Source organism: Anopheles merus, chromosome 3L (genome assembly GCF_017562075.2).
Source record: "Anopheles merus strain MAF chromosome 3L, AmerM5.1, whole genome shotgun sequence".
Lineage (NCBI taxonomy): Eukaryota > Metazoa > Arthropoda > Insecta > Diptera > Culicidae > Anopheles > Anopheles merus.
The window spans coordinates 1,726,830-1,751,691 of NC_054085.1; the positions used below are offsets into that span (position 1 = coordinate 1,726,830).

Genomic DNA, 24,862 nt, shown 5'->3' on the forward strand with positions numbered 1-24,862 from the left:
GTACAACTTACTGTATTTGTTATATTTAATTGGCTCATTGGCTCCAATACCGGATGTTAAGCTTTGTTCATATAACCCAGCCTTCTGCATCCGAAAAAATGACAATCAGACAACGCATCACAAATGAGTATCTCCAAGAGAACATCCATCCGTTTTCTATGATAGTGATTGATGTGGAAACAAGTTTTATAAAGCTGGTAATTACTGGCAACACATTGAGATTAAGTCACTTGATTGCTTCATCGACGGTGTTAAGTCAATCATCGACAAAGTTTGTGATTGGAATCAGATTGAAACTGTCAATCATTGAAACACTACTTCTTGACTTTTATTGACGTAGTTGAAATGTTTAAATCGAAACATAAGTTTTCTATTGCAGGCATTAGCAGCTTGCTCGCATATTTGTGTTTGTGTGTGTATGTAAGTGAAGTGTCGGAACCGAGGAAACAAGTTGTTACAGCAACCCAAAGATACTGATTCCAAATTTGTAATTTCAAAGTTCACTATTTTTTTCGTGTGATTAGCATTTGCATAAAAAATGTTTTGTTTGATATTAGGAGAAATACATGAGTAGGATAAAAATGAGTCGTTTGGTACGTTAATACAATTACCTTTAATGAAAAAAACACATTTTCAACGACATATTTTAAATTAGTTATACAATTGTTTCTATTCGTATTGGTTTCGTATTAAATTTGCAAAAAAGTATAACTTTGTTGAGGCTGTAAAGTTTCATGAAAGAATAGTGACCACGTGGAATGTAATGATGCGGTTTGCCTTCAGCAAGATAATCGAAATATATTGCAATAATGACGTGGAGTGTGTCAGATAACAGGTCCGTTTTTCTAAGTTGATAATGGTTTCGTACGCATTGTCGTATTCCGGCTTTACTAAGCAGAGGTTTAAGTGGTGTATAGCAGACAATAGGTTCATAAGGAAAAAAAGCTTTCGCCGATGGCTAAAACCGTAATCGCATTTCTTCTCACATGTTAGGGGAGGTTTTATGGTACGATATATTCTGCGTACGGTGGTCCTTTTGGAGCTACCCAAATATTTCTTGCACACGACCATTACAGTTAGTGTTACAGGTGTGGAGTGCATTCCAGTTAAAAAAATAAATAATCAAAAACAGCTTTGGTAATGCTTTTTGTTGAAGTTTATAATCATTAGCTGGTTACGATGAACTTTTTTTATGATTTTGCTACTGCAATTGTAGAAATTCTTATTCCCTATTTGTCATCTGTATGAATACGGAAAAGTTAGGTGAGTGAATAGCAACATATATCATGGTACCTGTGACTGTTGGACTATATATGGGTTCTATCTGTACCATTATCCTGGAACCCTCCTACATTAGGGTAATGGTGCCCTCCCTTCAAGATATTGCCATGAGTAAAATTCCCTTGGCATTGGTATGCCCTTTAAGAGCGTCCTCGTTTTCAGGTAATAGAGTAACGTAATGGATTCACTCTGTCTTTAAGATGAACAAAATATATTATACTGCCGTTTCAGAGTGGAGTGATAAAATTGGCGTAATAGAAAGGCAGTGTGATGGGGATTTGTTCTTACCTTACGTTTGTTCAGTTTCTTTCAGTACAAGGCACTTATTGGTGGAGTAAACAAAGTAAATGAAATACGCTTGCTATTTCACAGAACAACATCTGACTTTTGTAAAGGTTAAATTTATTTGGCTTTAGGTACAATGTAATCAAAGCATAGGTTGATTATGTATACAGTAATTTCATCTCAAAATTTCTTCAAAATAATAAAAAAGCTCTAGAAATGTATTTCCGTGATGATATATTTATGGTAGTGATGAAACAATGCAGAGAAGAAAATAGAATCGAAACTGTGTATGGTTTGCAATGGAATCAATGTTTCAATTGACACAAGTCTTTTTCGAGTGCTTTGTCGAAGGAGAAACTATGGGAGGTATACATTCTATTGTGATAAATGATTGCAAAACTGCAGTGCAAAGTTTACACCAAAGCTAAAGAACTATTTTGCCACATATCGAGTTAACCATTATGGTTGTTTAATACCTTCATAAGGTACGTAAATGACCAAACGTAGCAGATTACGCAGAAGCTGAAGTTTATGTTTCTATGCTCAATTCTATTCTAAAATCGCATCGTTTGTTTCGTAATACTGATTACGACGTTTTGTGTATGTCTTTGGTGTACGTTTTTCCATGTAACTACAACACTGTCTTTTGGCACATGTTATTTAAACTACGCCTAAATACGTTCATCAAATGGTGTTTTAACAAAGTAAGTCGTCAGAATTCCTTTGCCTTTGACATGAATAGGTCCACGACAATCGCACGAATAACCTGCTGCCATAAGGACTTTGGCCGTGTTTTCTGTAACCTGTGGATTTTAAAACAAATGAAAGATATTATGAAATTGAAGCAAGCTAAGATATACCGCAGCGGTAAATCTTTATTTGTTTCATAATAAGATTGATTCTGCAAAGAGCAAAACATGATTGAAATAAATTTAGAAAAACTAATAATAAATATACTTTTTTGAAATTATAGGAAAAAATAAATCTATAAAAAAAAGTATAATAATGATTAAAAAGTCTAAATAGATGTTTGCACTTATATGGTAAATAATTTAAAGCTTGAGAATAAAAACATTTGTTTCTATACATCTTTTTATAGAATGAATACACTCCTGTTTAGAAAACAATACCTCACAAAACAAACAACAATAAATGGTAAACCTTATCTTTCGTTAGAATGTCCATTGAACTCTTTCCACATGCACTTGAACGGAAAAGTTAGCACATAACGTTATATTACCTGTACTCGTCCCATCACTCCACATGAGTCCATACGGGACGCCACGTTAACTGTGTTGCTCCAGATGTCGTATTGTGGCTTTTGGGCTCCTATGACACCGGCTATCACCGGACCATGGTTGAGGCCGATCCGCAACCGGAATCTTTGGAACGATTCACGATTTATTTGATCCAATGCCGTCATGAGAGCAATGGCAAACTCCACTAGCACGACTACATTGTGTTCCTCGGTACGTTTTTCATCCTAAACGGGCGGGCGGGAGTTCATCGTTGTATTGGCCACACCGGAAGATCATTGTTTCCAGTGCGAAGAGAGGGAATAGATAATGATAGACGGATGGTGAAAATAATGAAATTGAAAAGCTGCTCTAAAAGAGCGCTTATAATGCAGAGAAAATGGCGAAAATAACGATAGGTCATGATGTTGCTGGACGTATAAAAATTGATGGTATAATAACGTCACCGTCCACCGGAAGCAAACAGCAGGGAATACTTGGGAAACACTTCGATCAGTTCCATTAGGGAGTAAAGGTGAGTTGGGTGTAAGTGATGTGCCTCCCTAACGTCATTTAGATGTTTCAACCGTTTACTAACATCCAGGTGGAGGTGGTTAAAATCAAAAGTCTAACAAGGTCTACCATTCCAGCAGTTGGTGGTGATACGTACCAGCTCATTATTTTCTACCGGGTTGGACGTGGAAACAAATGCACAATCATGAAATGGGAAACAAGTGAGTTAGTATACATAAGTGAAAACAATTCAAACAATTTGTGACTGTTAACGATAACGCTTGTTGTGGTGGTTAAAAAACAAAACAAAACACATTTTCTTTAAAATTTGGTATACTATACAACCATGAACAAATTCTTTAGATATAGTTTTGGTTAGTTAATTTGGCGAGCACATTACATAAAATAGGAAGCAGTAAATTGGGTTTCGTAGAAATAAAAACTGCCACATGAAACAGACAGCGCAAACATTGATTCTAGGTAATGAAAAAGTTTTATGCTTAAAACGTGGCAGCCATTTTGCCGGGTCGATTTGCATGCGATGGATAATAATTTCCAATTAACTTAAGAAAATTCCTTGGGCGTCGTTTTGCACACGTTCCAGTAATGAAAAGAAATGTGCAGAGAGCGGCGACCCTAACAAATAAACCAATCTGCATATTGGCCCATAGCGCTGCGGTTGGTGGTTGTGGCGGTTGTTGGTTGATGAATCAAGCAAACTTCGGAAGCCCTTTACCTTTATGTCCCTAGCTATAGATAGAAACCATTCTCAATATGAATCCATATTGGTATATGTTGAGTTGGGTTGTTATGGGATGGTCTTAATGCATACGGTTCTAGTGCATCATCAATTCTTGAGAAAATATCATCAACTAGCGCCTGTTTTTAAATTTACATGTGCACTTGGAAGCACTTTTCATAGGGATTTTTTTATATGTTGAGGTAAAGAAATAAAATTCATGCAAAAAATATGTTTGCTTATTGCTATTTATAGCTCATGCGGTATTAAAACAAGCATGCATTCACAGTACAAATCGAATTGGTAACAACAATATAGTACAGTTTCGTGATCCTAGTACGTTGGTAATAGCACCTTTAAACGTGGGTGGGAAACAGTAGAATGTATTATAGATAGGGAGCTTACCGTGGCACCCTCTTCCTTGCCGGGGCGTAGTCCGGATGCAATCATGTAGGTACTTCCGATGGTTTTTATCTTCTCGATACCGCTGAACTTAGGCTTGAGCAGAAGCTTGTCAAAGTCGCAGATAATCTCGTTCAGTAACCGTAAGCACTCAAGCCCCTGCTTGTTCACATCCGTTTCGTCGTAGAACTCCTTGTAGTTCGGAATCGAAGCAAACATGACCGCAACAGACGAGTAACTCTCGTGATAAAGCTCCTGCACGGCACGTTCCTTCTTGAGAAAGTGCTGGGCGACGTGCGCGGGCAATATGTTTTCCAATAAAATCTACTCAACCGAAACAGGTTGAGCATACCGGCAAGCAAGTGGAACAGGGCAGAAATCGTGCGTTGTTGGTTTGTGGGAAGAGCAGTCAAGAATCGGAATACGGTGAGAAGCAAACGTTGCGGTTGGTTGTCCAGAAAAAAAGTGGTGGGAAATGAGCAAACGATTCAGGTTGCATGTGGCACGTCCCGGGCGAATAAATGCAGCAGCCACAGGAACGCGATTAATTTATAGTTTTTATGACTCCCGCTGCTAGTAAATAGTTACCTTATTGATTCCTCGCATAGTTTCGACCTCTTCTTGCTCCACCTTTAGCTTGGCTTTCCACAGGAAGTCGGTTCGAGCGGCATATTCACCTTGGCGATCGAGTGTATGCAACACAGCACTTATCAGTAATAGGAATAGCAAGCCTTGAAATCCTAAAGGCCACCTAAGAAAAAAGCGTAAGAATCTCATTGAATTTAGCATGTTCTGGGAGGTGGGATTATTTATCTACCAAAGATTACATATTTGAACCATTCTGATGTCGAAATATTTTTAGTAAACTTTCTATTTTATATTGTTATTCATATTTGCTATGGGATAATTTTTTAATCAAGCCATGAAATTGTCTTGCTTTTGGAATAGGCCTAACAAATTTAGCCTGTTTATATTGTACCTGTAATTTCTTATTTCTTAGTGCAAAGTTATTTGATAAAAAATTCTAATTTATTGCGTTTGCTATAATAAAACAAAAGTAGTAATGTCTTGTTGTATTTTCGCAAAAAACTTACGAATTGCCCAACGTCCCGTAAGCCTCAAACAGAGAGCTTGTCCATAAGACAGAAGACTGGATAGCGACGAATATTGCCATCAGCATTCCTTTGACAAGAAAGCCCGCTTTCAGGAAAGCGGAGACTGCTGCCAGGCTGATAGCGCACATGTAGAGGTAGACGGGAGCAACAGAAGCAAACTCATCGTCGTACATGATATCCTCGGTGGTGTTGTTCACGAAATGAATGTCGGCTATAACTAAATCGTCAAAGTTTATCTGGCATGGAATGAATGAAATATGGGTTAGTAAGAAAAAAACACGATGAGCAAGGTATTTTGTTCCGCTTACGAGCTTCAGGCGCAGTTTTCGACTTACCACACTGAAAATGGCACAGCTTGCAATGAGTGCTGTGGTAATAAGGAATATTGCTAAACGAAGACCACGGCTGGCAGCTATGACCTGTCCTGGGCCGTTGTTTCCCGGCGGCGAAAGGTTCGACATCTGGTAGTTACTTAAGTATAAAAACAATCCTAACGCTACAGCTGTTGCGCTGAGTGAACCAATAACGACTACATTGCTGTGAATGTAAACCGTTGGGATATTATGGAGCAACAATGAAATAAAACAATCAATTCGATTACATCTATGAAGCTAAATTGCCGTAAATACGTGTTTTCTACCTTTTAAATACTATGATTTGTATCAGTCCTATCGTCAGGAAAAGAATGAAAGAGCAGATGAGATCAAAGCGAAACGTTGGCTCAGGCTGTGCACGAAAAAGCGTCTCTCGAGCTGTATTCCGGTACCACATAGTGACGGGTTGGAGTTCCTTCGGTGGTCCCCAGCACTTGCATTCACCACAATACCCATCCTCCGGTAACAGATTCGACTCGATCATCGCGATGCTCTGGAATGGAGCGGTATCAGTCAGTCATTGCAACCAGAGGAGAAAGTATATGCATCTTCACACCTACCGCCAAGCCAATGTTCTTAGCCATTTTGGAGTCAGTGATGTTTGCGAACGGTTTGTCAGCGCCCCAGCACTCCACGTACTTAGTCATCTTTGATGAAGGGCGAGTGCGTAGCAAAGGCCCTCCTGGTGTGGCTACCATGGGCGACCGGAGACAATCGATGTTGGAAATCGACATTTTGCGCATATCGCCGAAAATGGAACTCGACGATTTTCGTCGTTCAGCAAATGCAATCAATCCTGTCGAAAGCCGAAAAGTAGCGAAAATTATACGGTAGTATTCGAAAAGTGGTTGAACGAGATTAAGTCCTTAAACAGTCCTTTGAATTAAAACGAATGAAGAATGGAAAAAAAAACGAAAATCTAAACGAGGTATCATGTTCCCGTTGCAATGTTATTCCAGGAAGAATTTTCCTAAATTCAATTTAGTTTATAATTGTCCTGTTCCGGGCTTGATTTCAAGATAATTTTTCCCTTACTGTAGGGAACATCGACGTCTTGTATTTAAGCAAATCCCTTACCGATGGAATTAATTCTGTTTCCAATTTGAAAGTAAAGAAAGGCACGAACACAAAGCATTTCCATTGGTAGTTCTGGATAGTCAAATATATGTTTTGCTATGATGGCTCTCAGTATGCATATTCTACTGATTTATGCTGCAAAACCGGATCGTCAGATTATGCAATTCATTTTCTAAAATGGAATCGAACCATAACTTGCCTTTACAGCAATTTTCATCGTATCAACTATTCGATATGTCTTACACAATAATAACGAGAAAGCGTGAAAGAATAAAGGATAGAGCAGAAGAATGCTGCTGGTATCTGCGGCGTACCTTGTACGGAGAGCTTGCGACTTCCGACACGCTCCGGAAGGTGTCCGTTGGTGGTAATTGGTTCGACGGGAAGCGTCAGGCAGGATTTCTTCCTCGATTCTCCCTCATCCGCTTCGCCGGCCTCGTTAGCTGTACCATCGTTATCCACCGTCTCCTCGTTAATGGTGGGCGGGTTAATTTGCACAGTTTGCTTGGAGTTTGGAGATGGCGGTGGCAACAGCCCATGCCCACCGGATGCAATATTGGCCGGAGATGGTGGCAGCAGTTGCTCCTGCTCCTCGGGAATAGTGATAGGGGAGATGGAAGCGTGCGAGCGCCGAACGTCATCCGGGGTTTTAGGGGTTCGTGGCGTTTTCGGTGTCTTCGGTGGCTCCAAGACCGGAAGCAGGTGCTCCTGGTCGGGCTCGGTTATTTGAACCATGGTTGTTGGGGACGGGGTGCCGATGTTGGAAGTTGGTGTGTGCGAGTTGGCGGTGGCTGGTTTACCCAAATCGGTTGGAGGTTTCTGTGGCAAGGTTCATGATCCGTTGAAAAACCGGGAAGAGAACAGAAAATTTCATTTCATTAGCCACTCGCCAATCGTTCAAACATCCATGAGCGCTTTCGGGGGTAGCGACACAAAGGTAGAATTTATGTGCCGCTCTCCGTAATCCCAGGGTTAAGGTTCTATTTCTCGCTTCAACGAAGCGGTCAACCTGATGAGATGGACAGAGGGATCACAAGGGTTCTTATTTACATTGTAAGTCTATGTGCTCGGGTTGCGAATCGGGTGCGCTAAGATTGGCTGGATTTTGTTTAACAATTAAGAAAGGTACGAATAAGCACGATTTAATTGGGCTTTCAGAATTGTTTGATTATTGAGAAAAGAATCGCTCTTAATATATTCTTTTATTACGAGTGTTTAATTTAAACTACTGTTTAATGAATATGATAAATGTACATTTGTTTTATATTTCGTGTAGATGGCTCTTTGTGGCTCATCTATGCAAAGATCTTTCTTCGCAGCAACATGTATATTTAATGTGTTCATCTAGTACGGGCCGGGTCTGGTGGTACAGTCGTCAACTCGTACGACTTAATAACTTGTCCGTCATGGGTTCAAGCCCCGAATGAACCGCCCCACCGTAGCAAGGATAGACTATTCGGCTACGTAGTAATGAATTAAGTCTCGAAAGCCTGTATAGGCCGGCATGTCCGCGTAGGACGTTACGTCAAATAGAAGAAGAAGACTATCCTGTTATGGTAACAATAAGTCACTGAAAGCTAAAGCTCGCTTCACTAGTGGGTACAAGGCATGCCTTGACCGATAACGGTAGTTGTGCCAAAGAAGAAGAAGTTCAGCTAGTACATAGTAAAATGTAAATAATAAAAAATAATGCAAAACATTGCAGTCAGTTTATAAAGACTTCAAGGGACCAGTCTAGCAACCACTTAATCTTAGAATCGAGGGAAAAAACTCTGTATCCTTTGTAATGTCTGTATAAAGCTGAAACATCGGAAAGGTTCCTTACCTTCGGTGGTACGATAAGATATGTTTCAATTTTATGATCCGCCAAGTAGGACTCTCTGGACGCACCCCCGCCCGGTTCAACCTCGAACATGTCGCCTAGGTAATCCAGCGTTGCCTTTGTGATGTGTACCCGGCTGGAGCGACGCAGATAGTATTTTGTGTGTGTGTTTTAAGTCAAAACCGGTACAGTGTTGGGGAAATGAAACAAAAACAAAGTTAATAATGGGTTAGGAGTAAGGAATCCTTTCCCGGGCGGAACACAGCAAAACATCGGGATATAAGTTGTCCAGGAAAAGCTGGCGACGAGCGCAATGGGAGCGGCTAGAACGGTAAAAACGGCTAACGATTATGCTCTTACCCTGCAACTCCACCGCTTTCCATATGGTTTGCCAGGGTCACGTCATCACTCCAAACGTCGAACTGCCATTTCCGCAATCCCAGCACACCGCACAGCACGTTGCCAGTGTGAATGCCGATCCGCATGTCCACATTGAAGCCGGTTGCCTCCCGTACGAATCTGCAACCGGAGCAGTATAGAAAATATGATTTTGTGAAGGATTGATGGTTTAGACGTACGCTATAATTCAATTTGGTCTTGTTAGTGTGATTGCGATGAGGTGGAAATGGCACAAGTGCACGGTGAGTGAATGACACTGTATCGATTTTTTAAGCCTTTTCTTAGGTTCTAGTCTACCTGAGGGAGAAGCTAATCCTGTGTATACGCTTCATCAGAATTGGTATGCCAATTGTTTTTGCATAGTTACTATCGAATTACGTAACTGGCAATGTAAAGGAAATCATATAGGTGTTGTTTTATTTCGCACTTGTATAATAATATGTATATAATATTAAATCGAGCAAGGTACACAATTAAAAAAATCAAAGCTGAAGCAATAAGAGATGGGCTAATAAATCACTGTATCGAATATTATAATATTGGAGTTGGACAGGTAGAGAATAATATTTGAAATATGCGTCAAAAAATATACCGACTGACCTGATGGCGTCTATCATTTGAAGTCCCATATTGACACAGTTAGCAGCATGATGGGGTCGTGATACTGGCAATCCGGAAACGCAATAGTAACAATCGCCAAGAATCTTTATCCTGAGACATTGGTTTTCCTTAAATAAAAAAACGAAAAAAAATTACTCAATTCTCATGGAATAAAACATTCTCACATCGCATAGTAAAGAGCGTGCATCCGTTTGGAGCGACTGCGCCTGTAGTGGTGAATATTTGCAGAAAAGACTACCATATTTAATTGAAAATGTGCTAATCTACACATACTTACTTGAGCGATCTGATCAAACCGTCCGAATAACTCATTTAGTGTCTTAACCAGATCGGATGCTGTCAGCTGCTCAGACAGTGGAGTAAAGTTGACGATGTCGGCATAGAGAATGGACACGTTGTTATGTCGCTGCACGTGCATTTCGTGGAATCTCGTCTGAGTTTGTCCGCCGGCTCGCTGGCAGGCGTCAGCCATCTTCAGCATTATGCTGCGCTTCACCTCCGCCGCAATGTAGGCCGGTATGACGCTCAGCAGGAGCTGCTCTTGCTGTTCCCGTTCGCATTCCAGCTTCACTCGTTGCTCAATCCCCGTTCTCGTACCGTCAACTGCGTCGATGTGGGCCGCATCGGACATTATACGGTAGTAGAGACTGGAAACGGAAGCTGACGCTAGGAAGACAGTTTCCGCGAGCAGCTGAGGGAAGAATGTGGGTGGAAAGTCGTGGACTTGCGATAGAATGCGATATCCAATGTGGACGATGCAAAGCAACACAGCCAGCACCACTGATACCGGCCAAGATATTGGTAGCATCGTGTGGACACCCTTGAGTTTGAAAAAGAAACACCAAAAACTTTGTGAAAAATCCGGCATGTTGTTTTTGCTGTTTTAAAGTAGGGGTTTAAAGATAGGAAACCTGCGGCGAGCAGAATTGCTGCTAACCCTTCTTGGTTGATGTCAGCCAGGCACAACCCTGGTGAAAATTTCATTTTTGTTTGTTTCAAAAAGAATTCATGCAGAGCTTGAAGATATACACTGAATGTAGTGTAGAATTAACGTCCTGCTGTGTGTGTTACCCTCTTGTCATGGCCACATGCTGCGGTTAGAGGGAGCCGTACTGTCAGGCAGAGTGTGCAGCACTTTGTGACACGAATTGGAATAAGGTATGCAAATGACAGATGAAATTCTACGGGCGTAGAGAACTGTGTTTGCGGAGTAAGAAGAAACTATTTGTAATGAGTAAGTGTTGCATATTAGTTGAAAGACAAAGAACCATAGTTGTTGAAGCTCGGGCTGTATGATGTAGAGAGAGCGAGTAAGAGCTCTACTGTTAGCTTGTTGAACGTTTTTACATGTGCCGTGTTTCAACGGCGACTAATTAGTCGCTGTTATTCCGTGCATCGCTATGGCATGATCTTATTCACATTTTCATCATTATTTGCCTCGTGTTGTAACAGGCACGTGAGGGAAAAGGTGTGCTCAGTGATAGCGTTAAAAAAGGGTTGAACAATTATGTCATGCATGTCATGTTTGAAGAAGTTTGTAGTGAAAGTTATATAAAACTATCATTATTTTTTAAGCGTTAGATAAAAGAGCTTTTGTGCTGATTGCAAATAATGAGCCAATAATTTAATGCTAGGAAAGAAACTTGCAATAGTAATTTTGCATGTAATATTTGAATTTAAAAAAAAAACAAAAAGAAAGTTTGAATAATTAAACTATCAATTGTTATAAACTAGTCTCATAAATGAAAATCAGATAATAAGAATATATTAAGGAATTTAAAAAGTATGAATAATAAGCACCAACATATCATTTGCAACATATAATGTATACTTACAAGTATTAATGCAAACAGTGGCAAAGGCGCGAGCTGTGTACCGACGAACGTTGATATGGCACCAATCGTTCCAGTGGTCAGAATTGCGAAGGAAAGAGCAGCCAGGGGCGAGTTCATCACTGCCGGGAATTGTAAAGCCACCAGGATTCCACATAGCACTGTGGAGGCACCAGCCAGCAGCGCTACATCGGCCAGAATCTATAAATCAACTGTTTTCAATTTGGATCTCGATTTTTCTTTTCCATATGGTTTGTGTAGGTGTATGGTGTTTAGATTGGTGAATAGTGATTCAGTTGTCATGTGTTGCGTTATTCAATGACGATGAAACATAAGCGCACAGTTATGGTACATGGACGCGTAGGATTACACACATAGTTCATGCATGTGGTAGCACATGAGAAATACAGAAAACAACAAAAAGTAGGTAGAAACAAACAGTGGAAGAAAGAGAAAGAGAAAGATAGATAAAGAGAAATAGAATATTCTTAACAATCGACTTCTTCAAGAAGATTCGTTCGGAAGGGAAGTGTACGATAAATTAAAGGAAATAGTTGATCATGATTGTCAGATATTGAGGAGAGAAGTAGGAGGTTACATTCAGTTTAACTCATAGGAAGAGGAAACGTTTTGGAAAGAGTGCAAACAGTATAATAGGACCACATCAAGAAACACACCGATAAAACGTTGTGACGCCATGAAAAGAAGCTGAAAGTAGCACCTTACCGTATCATGAAGCGCACATAGGACGATTGACGTGATGCAGGAGAGTATCGATATTCCCAAGCCAGTTATGAACAACGATCTTCGCAGTCGTTGCCGATATCTTGTGTAGAGGTCATCTAGATGAGAATTTTCTGTAGGGTGAGAAGAACGGATGTAATGAGAATTTCAATTTAAATCTATCATTCTAGGAAATGAGTTCAACAAGAGGAATAACGGTAGCGAGGCGTTCACAGTACGAGATGAAACTTGCTGTTGATCGGTCTGATGGTTGGTTTGGTCAAAGTTCGAAAATATAGAGTGAGGGGTCGAAATTGCCATCTGAAAATGTTATTCAGACCGGTTCCTGCTTTAGTATTCGAAACGAAATTGCCTATTGAAGTAGCAAAGAGAAAGTGACAATGCAAGGAATGAAATACTGAATGTTCGATGGGATATATTGCCTTATACGTCATGGTCAATCAAACGATTGGATTTAACTCATGATTGAAACCTAATGACCTTCAGAAAATTGCAATGACAAATATCCTGTTCTAAGCTTGCAGAGAATGTCTACTTGACATTTTTATGAATAATTAAGAAAAAATAAATTCGATGATTTGAAGACAGCATCAGGTCATATTGAAAGGTCGATTATGGTATATTTAAGTGTTCAATGTTCGTCAATCATCTCCTCGACGATATTTTGTATTTACTATTCTATAGTTTATACGTCGTACGAATAACATGCCCGTCATGGGTTCAAGTCCCGAATAGACCGTGCCCCCATACGTAGGACTGACTATCCTGCTATGGTAATAAAAAGTCACTGAAAGCAATCCCACTTCACTAGTGGGTACAGGCAGGCCTTGACCGACAGCGGTTATTGTGCCAAAGAAGAAGAAGATTCCATTTTATAAAATGTGCTTTTTTATTTGTTTTTATTTTTTTGTATGTTTTTATAAAAAAAAAATTATTTATTTTTTGAATGTCGTTGTTTGGTGGTATTGCGCAAGGATAATGAATAACGAGTTTGTTAATAACATTTTAGAAATCTAAATGTTGAGATTAAAAAAAAGAAGTTTATTTAGCCAGTTATGTCAGACCATACCAGAAAAGACCAGAGAATTAATTTGAATTTGATTATCATAAATAACTTACAGGATTTCTTTAGACAGTTCAACACTATAAGCTTCATTTCCAATCCGTAAAATCCCAATACAACATTGTGAAATGCTTGTTGAATGTACACAAAGCAAGCAATGACAGATCATTCGAGCTTCTATTGTTATTGTAGAAATGTATTTTACGGGATTGAATTGTTTGCTTATGATGTTGAGCTGGCTAGAAAAGCCCTGTTATGTATTATAAACTACTATCTGGAACAAATTTTAGATCACTCACAACATTTGTCATACATAACATAACTTTAACAACGATTGTCCTATTTTTTAAAATACTTCATTAAAGATCACGTAATATGTCAAACATGAAAAACTAATTTATTTAATTTTAATTTTAAAGAGCATTAGTGATTCTAGTGTAGTGGAAATCTAAATTATTTAATTTTATTGTAAAGAGTATTAGTGTATCTAGAGTCAAGAGTCTAGACCATGTTGCTTGCCTTAAATAATTAAATTGATTTACGTCATAGATGAATGAATAGGTGTTTTCATAAAACTAAAATAGGCATCGCGTAAATGATTTGTTTACCGATAAGAATATCAACGAAATTGTAAGAAAGTTGAAAAAGTACGTAGAAGTATTTTGCGCGCAAAAGTTTTTGTTGATATCAAGAATTTTTGATAACTGACACGCTGTTTTTGTTGAAGTGCTCATGGTTCTTGATGTCGAGAGCAACATCAATATTTGTTGAGGTTTATTTCCGAATCAGCTCTCAAGAAATCTCGTTATTGCTTGGCTTGGTTTTTAGGATGAGTTTCGGTTTAATAATTAGAATTGAAGATCAATTTGAATGATTTATGTAATTTAAATCATGACAGGCTGTGACATGATGATGATGAACAACAAATTTGATGAAAATTGACAGCACCGCTTTATTTTTGGCCAATTTTCATTATTTCATTGGCAAAGATGAAAACTATCTTAACTTAGCAATAGTTTGACTAGTTTTTTTACGATTTAAATATAGCTAGGTTTGTTTTGTAAATCGAAATCATTCTTCTTTTGATTCGCTCTTCTGGTCCTATTTATTTATTTATTGTTTATTTATTTCATTTCGAAATGTCGTATTTTTCTCATATAAACATTACAATTCTTATCGGTAGTGTGCAAATATATTTTCCCGCGATTCACTCGATTATTCTTTTGAATATTTCGCTTTAGCTTTTTTATTCAGGATAAACTCTCCGGATTAGATGCATTGCTTAAGTTCTAGTGTTATTTAAAAACGGGACTTAAACCAACTTCTTCAAGGGATTAAATACTTATTTATTACTGATATCGGTTTGATAAGAGTGTATTATTTGTACTAGTACAGTTACTGTCTAGCATTGCAAACCTCAAATATACCACGACTTTAAATATTCGCCTTACACTGTTCACATCATGATATTTAAATTGTAATAAGAGAATCTGTGTTCTTGTTGAAAAGCAAACATTAACGATGCATTTTTTTCTAAGACCAGCACAAGTAAAACGGTCTGCAAGTTTGATGCTTTCTGAGCCATTCCGAAATTGTTACCTAGTCTTAAATCTCAGGTGCATAATATGCACCGACTCATGTTTGGGCATCGTAAACAATATGCAAATAAAACTCAGTCAACAACTATCTTTAGCATGTTTTAAGTGGAAAACATATTTGCATGGATAGACATTTTGTCATGCCGGAGGTTGAAGGCATTAACAGAGGCCTGTAAAAAAGGAAACTTAGGGATTATTTTATTACGGTCAATGTTCTTCTGCTGACTTCATATAACTTATGAAAGGATATACTTTGGGGATTAGCAGCATAAATATTACAGTAGACCAAATTTAAAATTTTTAGAAGATTGGGCTGGTACAGTTGTCAACTCGTACAACTTAACAACATGCCCGTCATGGGTGCTACTGTAGAATGCTATTATAGAATGATTAAGTCATTAGTTTTTATAACATTTTAGGTTTTATAACATTAGGTTTTTAAAGCGATTTCTTTATTTCTATATGTTTGCTGGTTTACTCCACACAACATATTAGGTTCTTTCAGCATTCTAACATTCTAAGCATCTTGCAAACATATAGTGTTATGAAGGTGCATATTCAAAGATTTAAGAACAAACAAAACAAACATCGATTTATTGGCCTGGTTGTATATGTCTGTGAAGTTAGATTCCTACTTATGCTGTGCGTCAATCGCTTCCATTAGCTTCTCATGCCATCGTCCATGAAAGTTTGGTTTGGTTACAATTTGTGGCTCTTCATTTTAAATTTTAAATCTCTTGATTTTAAGAAGGTTCATCTAGAACACGAAGAACAGAAGACAAAACACCTATTGAACAAAGAGGTGAAAGAGACCCATGACGTCCAAAACCTCTATAATTCTACACAACAACAACCTATCGAACATAGTATATGCGAGAATGGTGAGAACGGATGGGAATCGGATAATGTCCAACCATGCTGGAGCCAGTACATTTACTTATAGACACCATCATATTTTTGGGGTTTAGTTTCTAAGATTATTCGCTGATAGACAGCAATATATTAATAGCAATAACACCATGTTTAAAATATATTTGACAGCAACGTTCAACGTCTGATATAGTTTCATTTATTGTTAGTACTGCAATGAAAGGGAGGTATGGCAATATATTTTCTTTAAAAAAGTTTGTGTTAACTTATTAGTTAGAGTGTATTAGGAAACTGCAGTGAATGAATGAACAGCTATGTATTGTTTGATTAATAAAAATAGGATGATTGAAATGAATACGTTGGAGGCCAGATTGATCGATACAGAGTAAGATTCATTGTGATGTATAAAATTGATTATTTTGTTAATATAAATACGAACCAAGTAATGTGTGTATCTGTTGTTAAAAAAGAATACGGTGTTTAGCGTTTGTACGGCTTTATTGGACCTTGCGACTGAATTTTTAAAAATAAATTTTGAAGATTATCTTTTGTTGAAAACGGTCCTGTTGATTAAATATGTTTTGATACGATTCTTCACATACCGACGATTTCATAGCCTTATATTTAGGAAAACTTTGTTTGTGAAAACTAGATACGAAACTAGCGCCAGCTAGCCATAACGTTAAATTCGTTTAATAAATGAAACATTAAAGCATACCATTCATTATCTCGTAGAATGAGTGTGTTCACTGTATGTATCATGAAAAACTCTTAAACATGTACAATATTTAGATACTGAATATTAATACGTATCTACATAATACGTATCCGTCCATTACAAATATACTATTTAACTATCAGTGGATTCTTAAAACATAGTAATTGCGCAATACTAATATTCGATGAAATGCACACGTAAACGCATATGAACTCCGAAACAGACATAAAAACAGTTCAGAGCTTACATCATTCGTTATAATACTAACATCCGTTTCATTTTTTTCACATGTTTATGTGTAATGGTAATTGTGTCCCTGAAGTGTAAGTATATGATTAATTGTGGAAATGTGAACCCTCCAAATCACAGAGAAAAGATATCTTTAGATTTGGGACAAATTTTTAAGAAGCATTGCCATGGCCATGATCTTGTGTGAATTCATATTTTTGGCATCGCTTTCGGCCATTAATGTCATTATGAAATGGGGAACGAAAATTTTCCGGAGAAAGGCAGATAGATTGCGACATCTGGTAATTGCCTTTCGCTTTTTAGTGCGTTGGTAAATTGAACGCATAATTAGATGTAAATTGGACCTTTTGAAATGAAGCATACCCTGTACAGCCACTTTTGACACGCCACGGCCTTGAAATAATGTAAGGAATCTGTTTTAAAATCTTTTATAGGCGAAATATTTTCTTCATTTTTTTATAAAAAACATATAACTATCTTTAATAATTGTCTTACACTCATGACATATTATAAACAAAAAATTATAAAACAGAAATAGCTTATTTATTAAATATCATTCAATTTACAGTATGCGTTAAAAAGCTTATTAACCTGTAATAACGTCCTCTGCTTTATCATCATCGTCATCCTCGTTCGGTTCTATTTCTAATTTATCCATTGCACACTTCCTGATTGAACCACTTAGGTAAGTATTGAATGAAAGAATCACACGCTCTGCAGCTTAATCTTTTATCCACGAAATGCACATGAAGCGATGTATAGTAGAATGACTGTATACATAGTGCACTGATTTCTTCACAATAATAACACTTTTTTCACCGATTTCTTCACAACTACTCAACTTTTTTCACTGTTTTCTACACTCCTACATAATTCTACATATGGTTAATATGAAACACCAAGAAACAGAACATTGATGCCCCATTTTGCATTGGAAATAATCTTATCACTAATTCATTAAGCAAAACACATTTTGAATTTTGCTCTCTTAATAATGTTTCTCTTTTAGACTAGAAATTTTCTAGTACAACGTTACACTTCACATAATTAATTCTGACAAATATGACCAAATATGGTTTTGGAGAGTATTTTACTATTCACAATATTTATGTATGTATTAAATGAACAAATAGGAAACTGTTAACTGTAAAAACAAGCTAAAATGATAGACATATTGATCCTTGCATAACAAATAATTGATACCGTCGTGGGTATAATTGGTAGAGCACAAAAACCAATCATTCCTTTAAAATGAAGAGTGTCATGCCTGAATGGTCGAAGCAATTATGCAGTTGTACTTGCAGATTCACTCACGTTTACGAATCGTTTGATTAGTGCTATTATCATTTAACTCGCAGGACGTATTTGTTAGCCCTTGCAACAATTATCCTATCAACACAATCTTCCGTAGCACTGTAATCGAACGGCAATCATTCACTTGTAGTACCATCGTGGCTCAAATTATTCCAATCCATAGACAGGTTCGACTAGTAACAAATCAATATTGCTCCTATTTTTATTTGCGTTGCTTTCAACACCAAGCACAACACATTCACTTATGTTAAGCAGACTCTCTTATCGATGTTTAAAAATTTGTCACTTTATGTCACGTTTTATATTTTGTGTAACCGAAGGGCACAATGCTGATTGGTACGTGCAGAATATAAATTTATTTGTTTTCTCGAACTCAAAATCTACCCTTGATTCAACATAATGGCACAAGTGTTTGCACAATAGAACTGAAAGCTATAAATATCCTGTTTGAATGAAGCAGTCAACTTGAAAACATGTCAGTCATTGTTGGACGGCCAATGCGTTGAGAGAGACGCAGTTTAGGATGGAATTCTATTCTAGTCGCTACAAACCCATGGTACGTCGGGAGTTCTGGAGAACACAAACTGAGAAATCTCACGAGAAATAAGAACCGTTTAAAGTGGTGGATTTTGCGATATGATACTGCATCTACGACTGGGTGCACACTCGCCTCTACCATCGAGCGCGTCAATTTGTAACCTAGCTGTCAACAGCACTGCTGCACTGTGCACTCGAGCTGAACGAACGTACTGGTCCAATTACAAAACTCATTTAAAGCCCTTTGCCTGTTACGGACAAGGAACGGTTGTTTGACTCATCGTTGCGTTCCTACCCTCGAATGGCAAGTTCGAAACACTTCCGGTAGCCGAATACGAGTGTAAAGCACACCGAAAGACCGTCTAACACCACATTCAACGACCTACTGAGCGGATCCCAGTACGAAGGGCACAATTTTTATAGATGCACAGTACATGTGGCACCGCAAACAGGTTCGTAAACCCGAATGGAGAACCAGACATTGCCGAGGAACTGTTGCACGCTGGTTTTTGTGAGTGGTTGGGTGGGTTTAACGGTTGCAGAACGGGCTTCACATGGGGATGGTTGGAAGGGCTTCGTATTTTACGAAACTACTCGCCTGCGCAGTTCGTGCCGCAGCGAGAACGCGACCCACGGTGAGTTAAAATAATGTACAAAAGCGCACTTCGCAAGCAACACGTGCTTGGGGCAGTTCGGGTTTGTTTTTTTTTTGTTAATTCTTTCAATCTTTTTCCCTAAAACCACATTGATTTGTATTGTACGAAAGGATAAACAAACTTGTGTTGTTTAACATCAGCTACAGTCGAAATGCCTTTGGATCAGCATTTGACAGCGCTGTCAGCGAATCCTTAGCACAACCACTGCGATGAGGTCACTTTAAGGTCGCTGGTGTACAAGGCCAGGGTCATGGTCTTGCTGACTTTGATACGTTTCCATTCACAAACACTGTTGAATGGTATTTACCCAAAAACATATGAAAGTCTTTAAAAAAATGTGAACTATTTAAAATAGTTGTTTACTGCACTATCAATTTGTTATTACTGAAAATATAGAAAATAAGAGTTTATTGAAATTGGACGGGTTGTGTCAAAAATGACATTTTCCAAATACTGCAGATAATAGTATTTTTGGTTGCAAATAATGTATGTGTATTGCTTTTGAACCACATGTTTGAAACATTTTTTTCTTCTCCAGAATACGAATAAACGTATCCACGCTCTAGAGCTTACATTATGAAAACTTTGTGTGCGGTATGTGTAGCTCTGTAGCCATCCACCATAATCAGTAGTCGGTGGATAATTAGTATTATCTATGCAAATATGACTACTACCGACGCAACCCTTTAGCGATATTTACAGCTTCAAACTGGTATTCATATTGTACCCGGCTACAGAATGTAAATGGAATGCTTTTTTCATTGTTGTATCACGAAGCCAGCCATTTTCTTCTAGTTTAGTACAGCTCTTTAAACAACACCACGATGGTGGCTTCATAAATTGAATCAATTCCGTCGAAGGTGCGCTTAAGAGAACGCTTAATCTAGTATCGTTGCATTCATAGCATGAGAGGGAAAAACTTTGTCATTTCTCCGTTTGGCATCCTACTTCCAGCAACCACTAACTACAAGGGTATATCTAAATTGCCATTGTTGCATCCATTTTGCTCGTCTTGCATCCAAAGTGCGCGTGACATAATCAACTTTCTTGCGGTATAGACGAAAGAGAATCAAGTTTTAAGGTGAGGTTAAAACACGGAAAGTAACCTTGCTTCACCTTCCTACTGATCGTTTTGTTCATTAAGGTAATAACTTTATTTATAAGCCAATTGATGAATCTAGGTCCAAAATGGCCTACTTGTAAGTTGTTTGAGAACGTAATTTAGATTAGCTTGTTCATTAAAAAATAAGATCATATTATGTGATTGTTATTGGTATATGTTTTGGAAAGTGCTATAAGGCTTTAACGGATTATCAGACCCGGCGATGTTTCGGGGCGAATTATTAGAAGTAAAAGGGAAAAAACATGTGGGAGAACATATAAATAAGAGTAAAGAAAAAAAAATGTTTTGGTGCACCATGAGTGCTGGTGTAGCAAATTTTTCTGTATAATATTGTTTGTTTATAGTGCCAGTTTCTAACAATATATAAATGTAGAGTGAATAAGATTGGAAAGAATTTATAGTTAGCTATAAATCATATCTTTTGGTCGATGTACACCTTGCGTGAAAGTGAACGTGAACGTGAAGTGTTTTTTTTTGCTATGTTTTATTAAATATTTATCAGAATATGGCTTATTGTTCACCAAAATAAAGAAGATTCAAATTCCCATCTATTTAAGCTGTAAAACATTTTGAAATAATGAATGAAATACATTCCCTTGTGATTCCCCGCTGACCTTATTTTTCACCGTGAACAAAGTGGAGACACAACAAATGCAAATGCATTTATTTCATCATGTTATGAGTTTAATTACACAACATACACAACATACTCAAAAGAAAACTTACCAGAAAGGATATCATCCTCGATTCGTTCTTGCATTGTTCTGGAATATCTTTCAAACGTCATTGCTGTAGGCATGTTTAGTTCGTATATCATCGCTTGATTCTTAAATTGAAGTTGGTCACTCAGTCACAATTCAGCAACATTGAACACTATTCTATTTCAACAGTTTAAAGACTGTTACAACACTCATCATCTGCTAATTGAATTTGGTAGATAAAATAAAATAATTATCTCCTATTGCTCCTAACAAATACTGCTTTTGGAATTTGCCATCCATTGAGTTCAATTGATTTGGTTTGATATTCGTTATTAAATCTCCTCCTTTTTACCATAATCTTAATCTCCATCCTTCCTCTTCCGGCCTTTTCTTACTCCCGAATAATTTTAAACTTTAGCCAGTAGCACTATTGCTGTAACCAAACGTGGCCGAGTAATTAATTTAAAAAAATAAATAAATAAATAAATAAAATGAGTTTTATTGGTTTGGTTTGATATTCGCTAAAAAATGTACAAGATCATATGATAGCAAAGCGTAAGTATCGACATATTTACTTATAAGAAATGTGCTCTCAAAGTTTCTGAAACCATCTTGAACCATGGTGAAGATCTGTGGTTGAAAGTGTCATCCGTTCTTCCGGCTAATCGCGGCAAATGACGGAACTGAAGGAGGCCGTTGAGCCCTTTCTAGCGGCCAAAAATATCCAAACGGTGAACGGCCAATGGATTATGTCTATAGACCATGAAATTTCCGCTAGGCCACCATTATGGTTTAGATTTATTCTAAAACCCATTTTTCTTCCAACATCCCAGTCTTCCATCGTCGCTCGGACCGTGGAGAAACCACGGTTTTGCACTCGATTACTTATGACGCGCGACGAAAGAGTAGGTGACCAAAAATAGATCCAGAAATAAAATGTAAATGAAATAGGGAAATTATGGGACGCACACGGAAGATGCGGTTTTAGTATTTTTTCATATATTGTGTTGTTGTAATAAATGGCAGTGTATTAGTAAGTTTATGAGTAGTTATTCCGTTATGTTCCGTATGAGCAAAGTCGTTCTGTCGTTTTTAAATAGAAAAAAGGTGTTGAATGGTTGCATTACTTTGAAAATTATTTAAAGTAAAAGCAATATGACTATTGCACAAAAGCTGCACAACATCATTGGCGAGAGTCATTGCTATACGGTGAGCGGTTTCAAGCTACACGGTTTTTAAAAACACCGGCTCTTAGTTTCTATCAACATGTAAATAAACAGACGTAATGGAACACAAATGCAAATAAAAACGTAAACAGTAGACGAGAGCGTATTTCCTTCACTGACTGTCTGAGACCGTAGCAAACGTCACTAGCATTTTTTATACCACCACCGCATTAGTAGCGGCTCTGAAGGCCGCAACATGTGGAACTCACACTGACACACTGTTTTATCATAAACATTTCCGCTGCACGCGATAAACATGGATTCGGGTAGTCGTAAACCATTATCAGCTTGCCATTTTTGCTCAGCTGTTTGAGTGTGTTACATTCTTTTTATTTTTTATACCACCAGTGCTAAAAGTAATTCACGAGCGAGGTTAACTTATGCTTTGAATGTTCCACCACCTCAACGCAATTGCTGCAGAAATACGCTAAATTATCACCACTACAACTACACAACACTCGGCGGCGATATTCGTCTTTCATCAGCGAATGATGCTCAGAGCGGACACTTCAACGAAATCTTGTGATCTGTGCTGCACCGTCCGAAGTCGGTTGAGCGCGTTAAATTATTCGTACCATGCTCACTTTGCATCACTCCCATCGAGCTCTCGCTTTCGCTCAGTAGTGGAAGATCTTATTTGAATTGATTACGCGCCCCCTCTTCGAAGATCGCCTTAGTTTTGCTGAACTACCCCTTGCTGTTTTGAGCGTGATGGGAGTAGGGTCTGGTTATTTTGGCACGTTTCTGGCGCGTCATTTTGCAGCATCGCACTGATATTTAAACACACTATTTCAAATCGTCGATCGCCATCCAGCGCTTCCTTATCTGATCGCGAGTATGAGTGGCGGTAAGACTTCACTGCCAAGTTTTGATTTTTGACGAGCGTCAATTTCATGCACATAACTGGTAGGGAATACCTCTGTTCAATGCCATTAACGCGACCGCATCCAAAACTGTTAAAACGATCACATGCGACAGTGGCGGTACTGATCAAGTCGTGATTAGATTGCTTTTTTTATTTCAAATAATCGCGGATCGTTGGCGATGGTGGACTAAAATAAATTTACATGAGTGGCGAAATGGATACAAAGACAAGTAAACGGCCTGTTTGAGTGGCAAAAATACTGCTATCATGAGTTATTGCCGTCGCAAAGTTAAATGATGTATAATTCAGTTTTGCATATGATTGTAATTTTTTCCGTGTTGTTTGCATTTCATTTAATGTTTTTGTGTTTTGGAATGTTTGGTAAGAATGTATCAAAATTAATAAATGGTGGACGGCAGGCAATTTAGATAGACATAACGTTTCTATGCGATCAGCGTTGCACGATTCGTGTTGTCGTTGGTCGTTGTTATTGTTGTTGCACGTGTGCCGCACAATTATCCAGCCACCGAGCTGCAAACTCGTTTAGTACCACAAGCCTGATATGATTTGAGTCTCTGCTTGACAGGGTGAAGGGACAAGTCGAGAGATACGGCTAGAGACCACGAAGGTGATTTGTTTGAAGTTTTTATTAATTTGCTTTGGGTAGCTGATAAGGTTGGTAGACACGGTTTGTGGTTTCTATTTATGATTGGTAGAGAACAGTTGGATTGATTGCAAAACCAATCATAAAAAATGCAGTACATGTTGTTAAAAAGTCGGCTACGATCAATTGAGACGAGAAACTTTAATGCATAAGCTGTGTAAACATTCAGAAAAGTTATAAAAGAAACTCTGCTTATCAATACTTTGTAGCAACTCGACATCTATCCCTTAACGTCTGAAGTGTAATCGATAAGCACTTTGATTATATTCGTATCGCGTGTAGTACGGTGCAATTCAAGATAATATTGAACGAACGAAATGAAACAGGTAGAATCACAAAAATGTTACGTCCGCAATCAATTTTGTTCCGGTACATTGAAACAATTCAATGGTCAGCTTTGTGCGATGGCCTAACACGCTGTTTATTACGCTAATTTTTTTCTCAGTTCGAACCATACATCCGACGACGCACGATGCTGCTATTTTCACGAGTTGCGCACGACGTCGCATTCTATCCTTTCGTTAGCAAGTGACCGTGAATGATGAAATATGTAGGTGAGTTGTGATGACGCCTGGCGTGATGTTTATTAGTTTTTACCCGGCCTATCCTATCACTTGCATAATTAACTTCACTTTGGTTACGAGTCATTGACTTCCTCACGGAATGAACGATAAGCACAAGGTTCAGTTAGGACAATCTAATGCACACGTGACTACCAGCGATAGGTTTCTTCGAAGGATAACTTTAATCTTACTGTTGTTTCTTTTTAATTGAACGAACGAACGCGCAAAGCAAACTCAGTGCCAGGTTTCCGAGCTGGTCGCGAAGCAACTGTCGTC

General features: G+C 38.1%; 1 protein-coding gene across 8 annotated transcripts; it reads right to left on the minus strand.

The window, feature by feature from the left end:
* Positions 1-1,662: 1,662 nt before the first annotated feature.
* On the minus strand, positions 1,663-24,862 carry LOC121598772 (adenylate cyclase type 2-like). Of its 8 annotated transcripts, none has more exons than XM_041926046.1 (17): positions 24,778-24,862; positions 21,294-21,484; positions 12,422-12,552; positions 11,699-11,896; positions 10,141-10,683; positions 9,843-9,970; positions 9,204-9,362; positions 8,847-8,979; positions 7,336-7,840; positions 6,505-6,740; positions 6,211-6,437; positions 5,906-6,107; positions 5,550-5,806; positions 5,044-5,206; positions 4,459-4,779; positions 2,807-3,049; positions 1,663-2,369 (listed from the first exon to the last, which is right to left on the minus strand). In XM_041926046.1, exons 2-17 carry the CDS (start codon positions 21,382-21,384, stop codon positions 2,238-2,240), a joined length of 3,669 nt encoding a protein of 1,222 aa, XP_041781980.1. In that variant the 5' UTR covers positions 21,385-21,484; positions 24,778-24,862; the 3' UTR covers positions 1,663-2,237. The 8 variants fall into 8 exon arrangements, with proteins under 8 accessions (XP_041781980.1, XP_041781979.1, XP_041781982.1 ...); XM_041926045.1 differs by having other exon boundaries at positions 21,294-21,487; positions 24,778-24,858; XM_041926048.1 differs by having other exon boundaries at positions 24,740-24,837.

Bases quoted from the DNA above. Each gene is read 5' to 3' on its own strand.
- LOC121598772 (XM_041926046.1), bottom strand. From the start codon at position 21,384: ATGATATACGAACTAAACATGCCTACAGCAATGACGTTTGAAAGATAT. The intron at 5,807-5,905 runs GTAAGTCGAAAA...ATTCCATGCCAG, and splicing joins GCTGTGCCATTTTCAGTGTG to ATAAACTTTGACGATTTAGT. The intron at 3,050-4,458 runs GTAAGCTCCCTA...CCGCCCGTTTAG, and splicing joins GCAAGGAAGAGGGTGCCACG to GATGAAAAACGTACCGAGGA.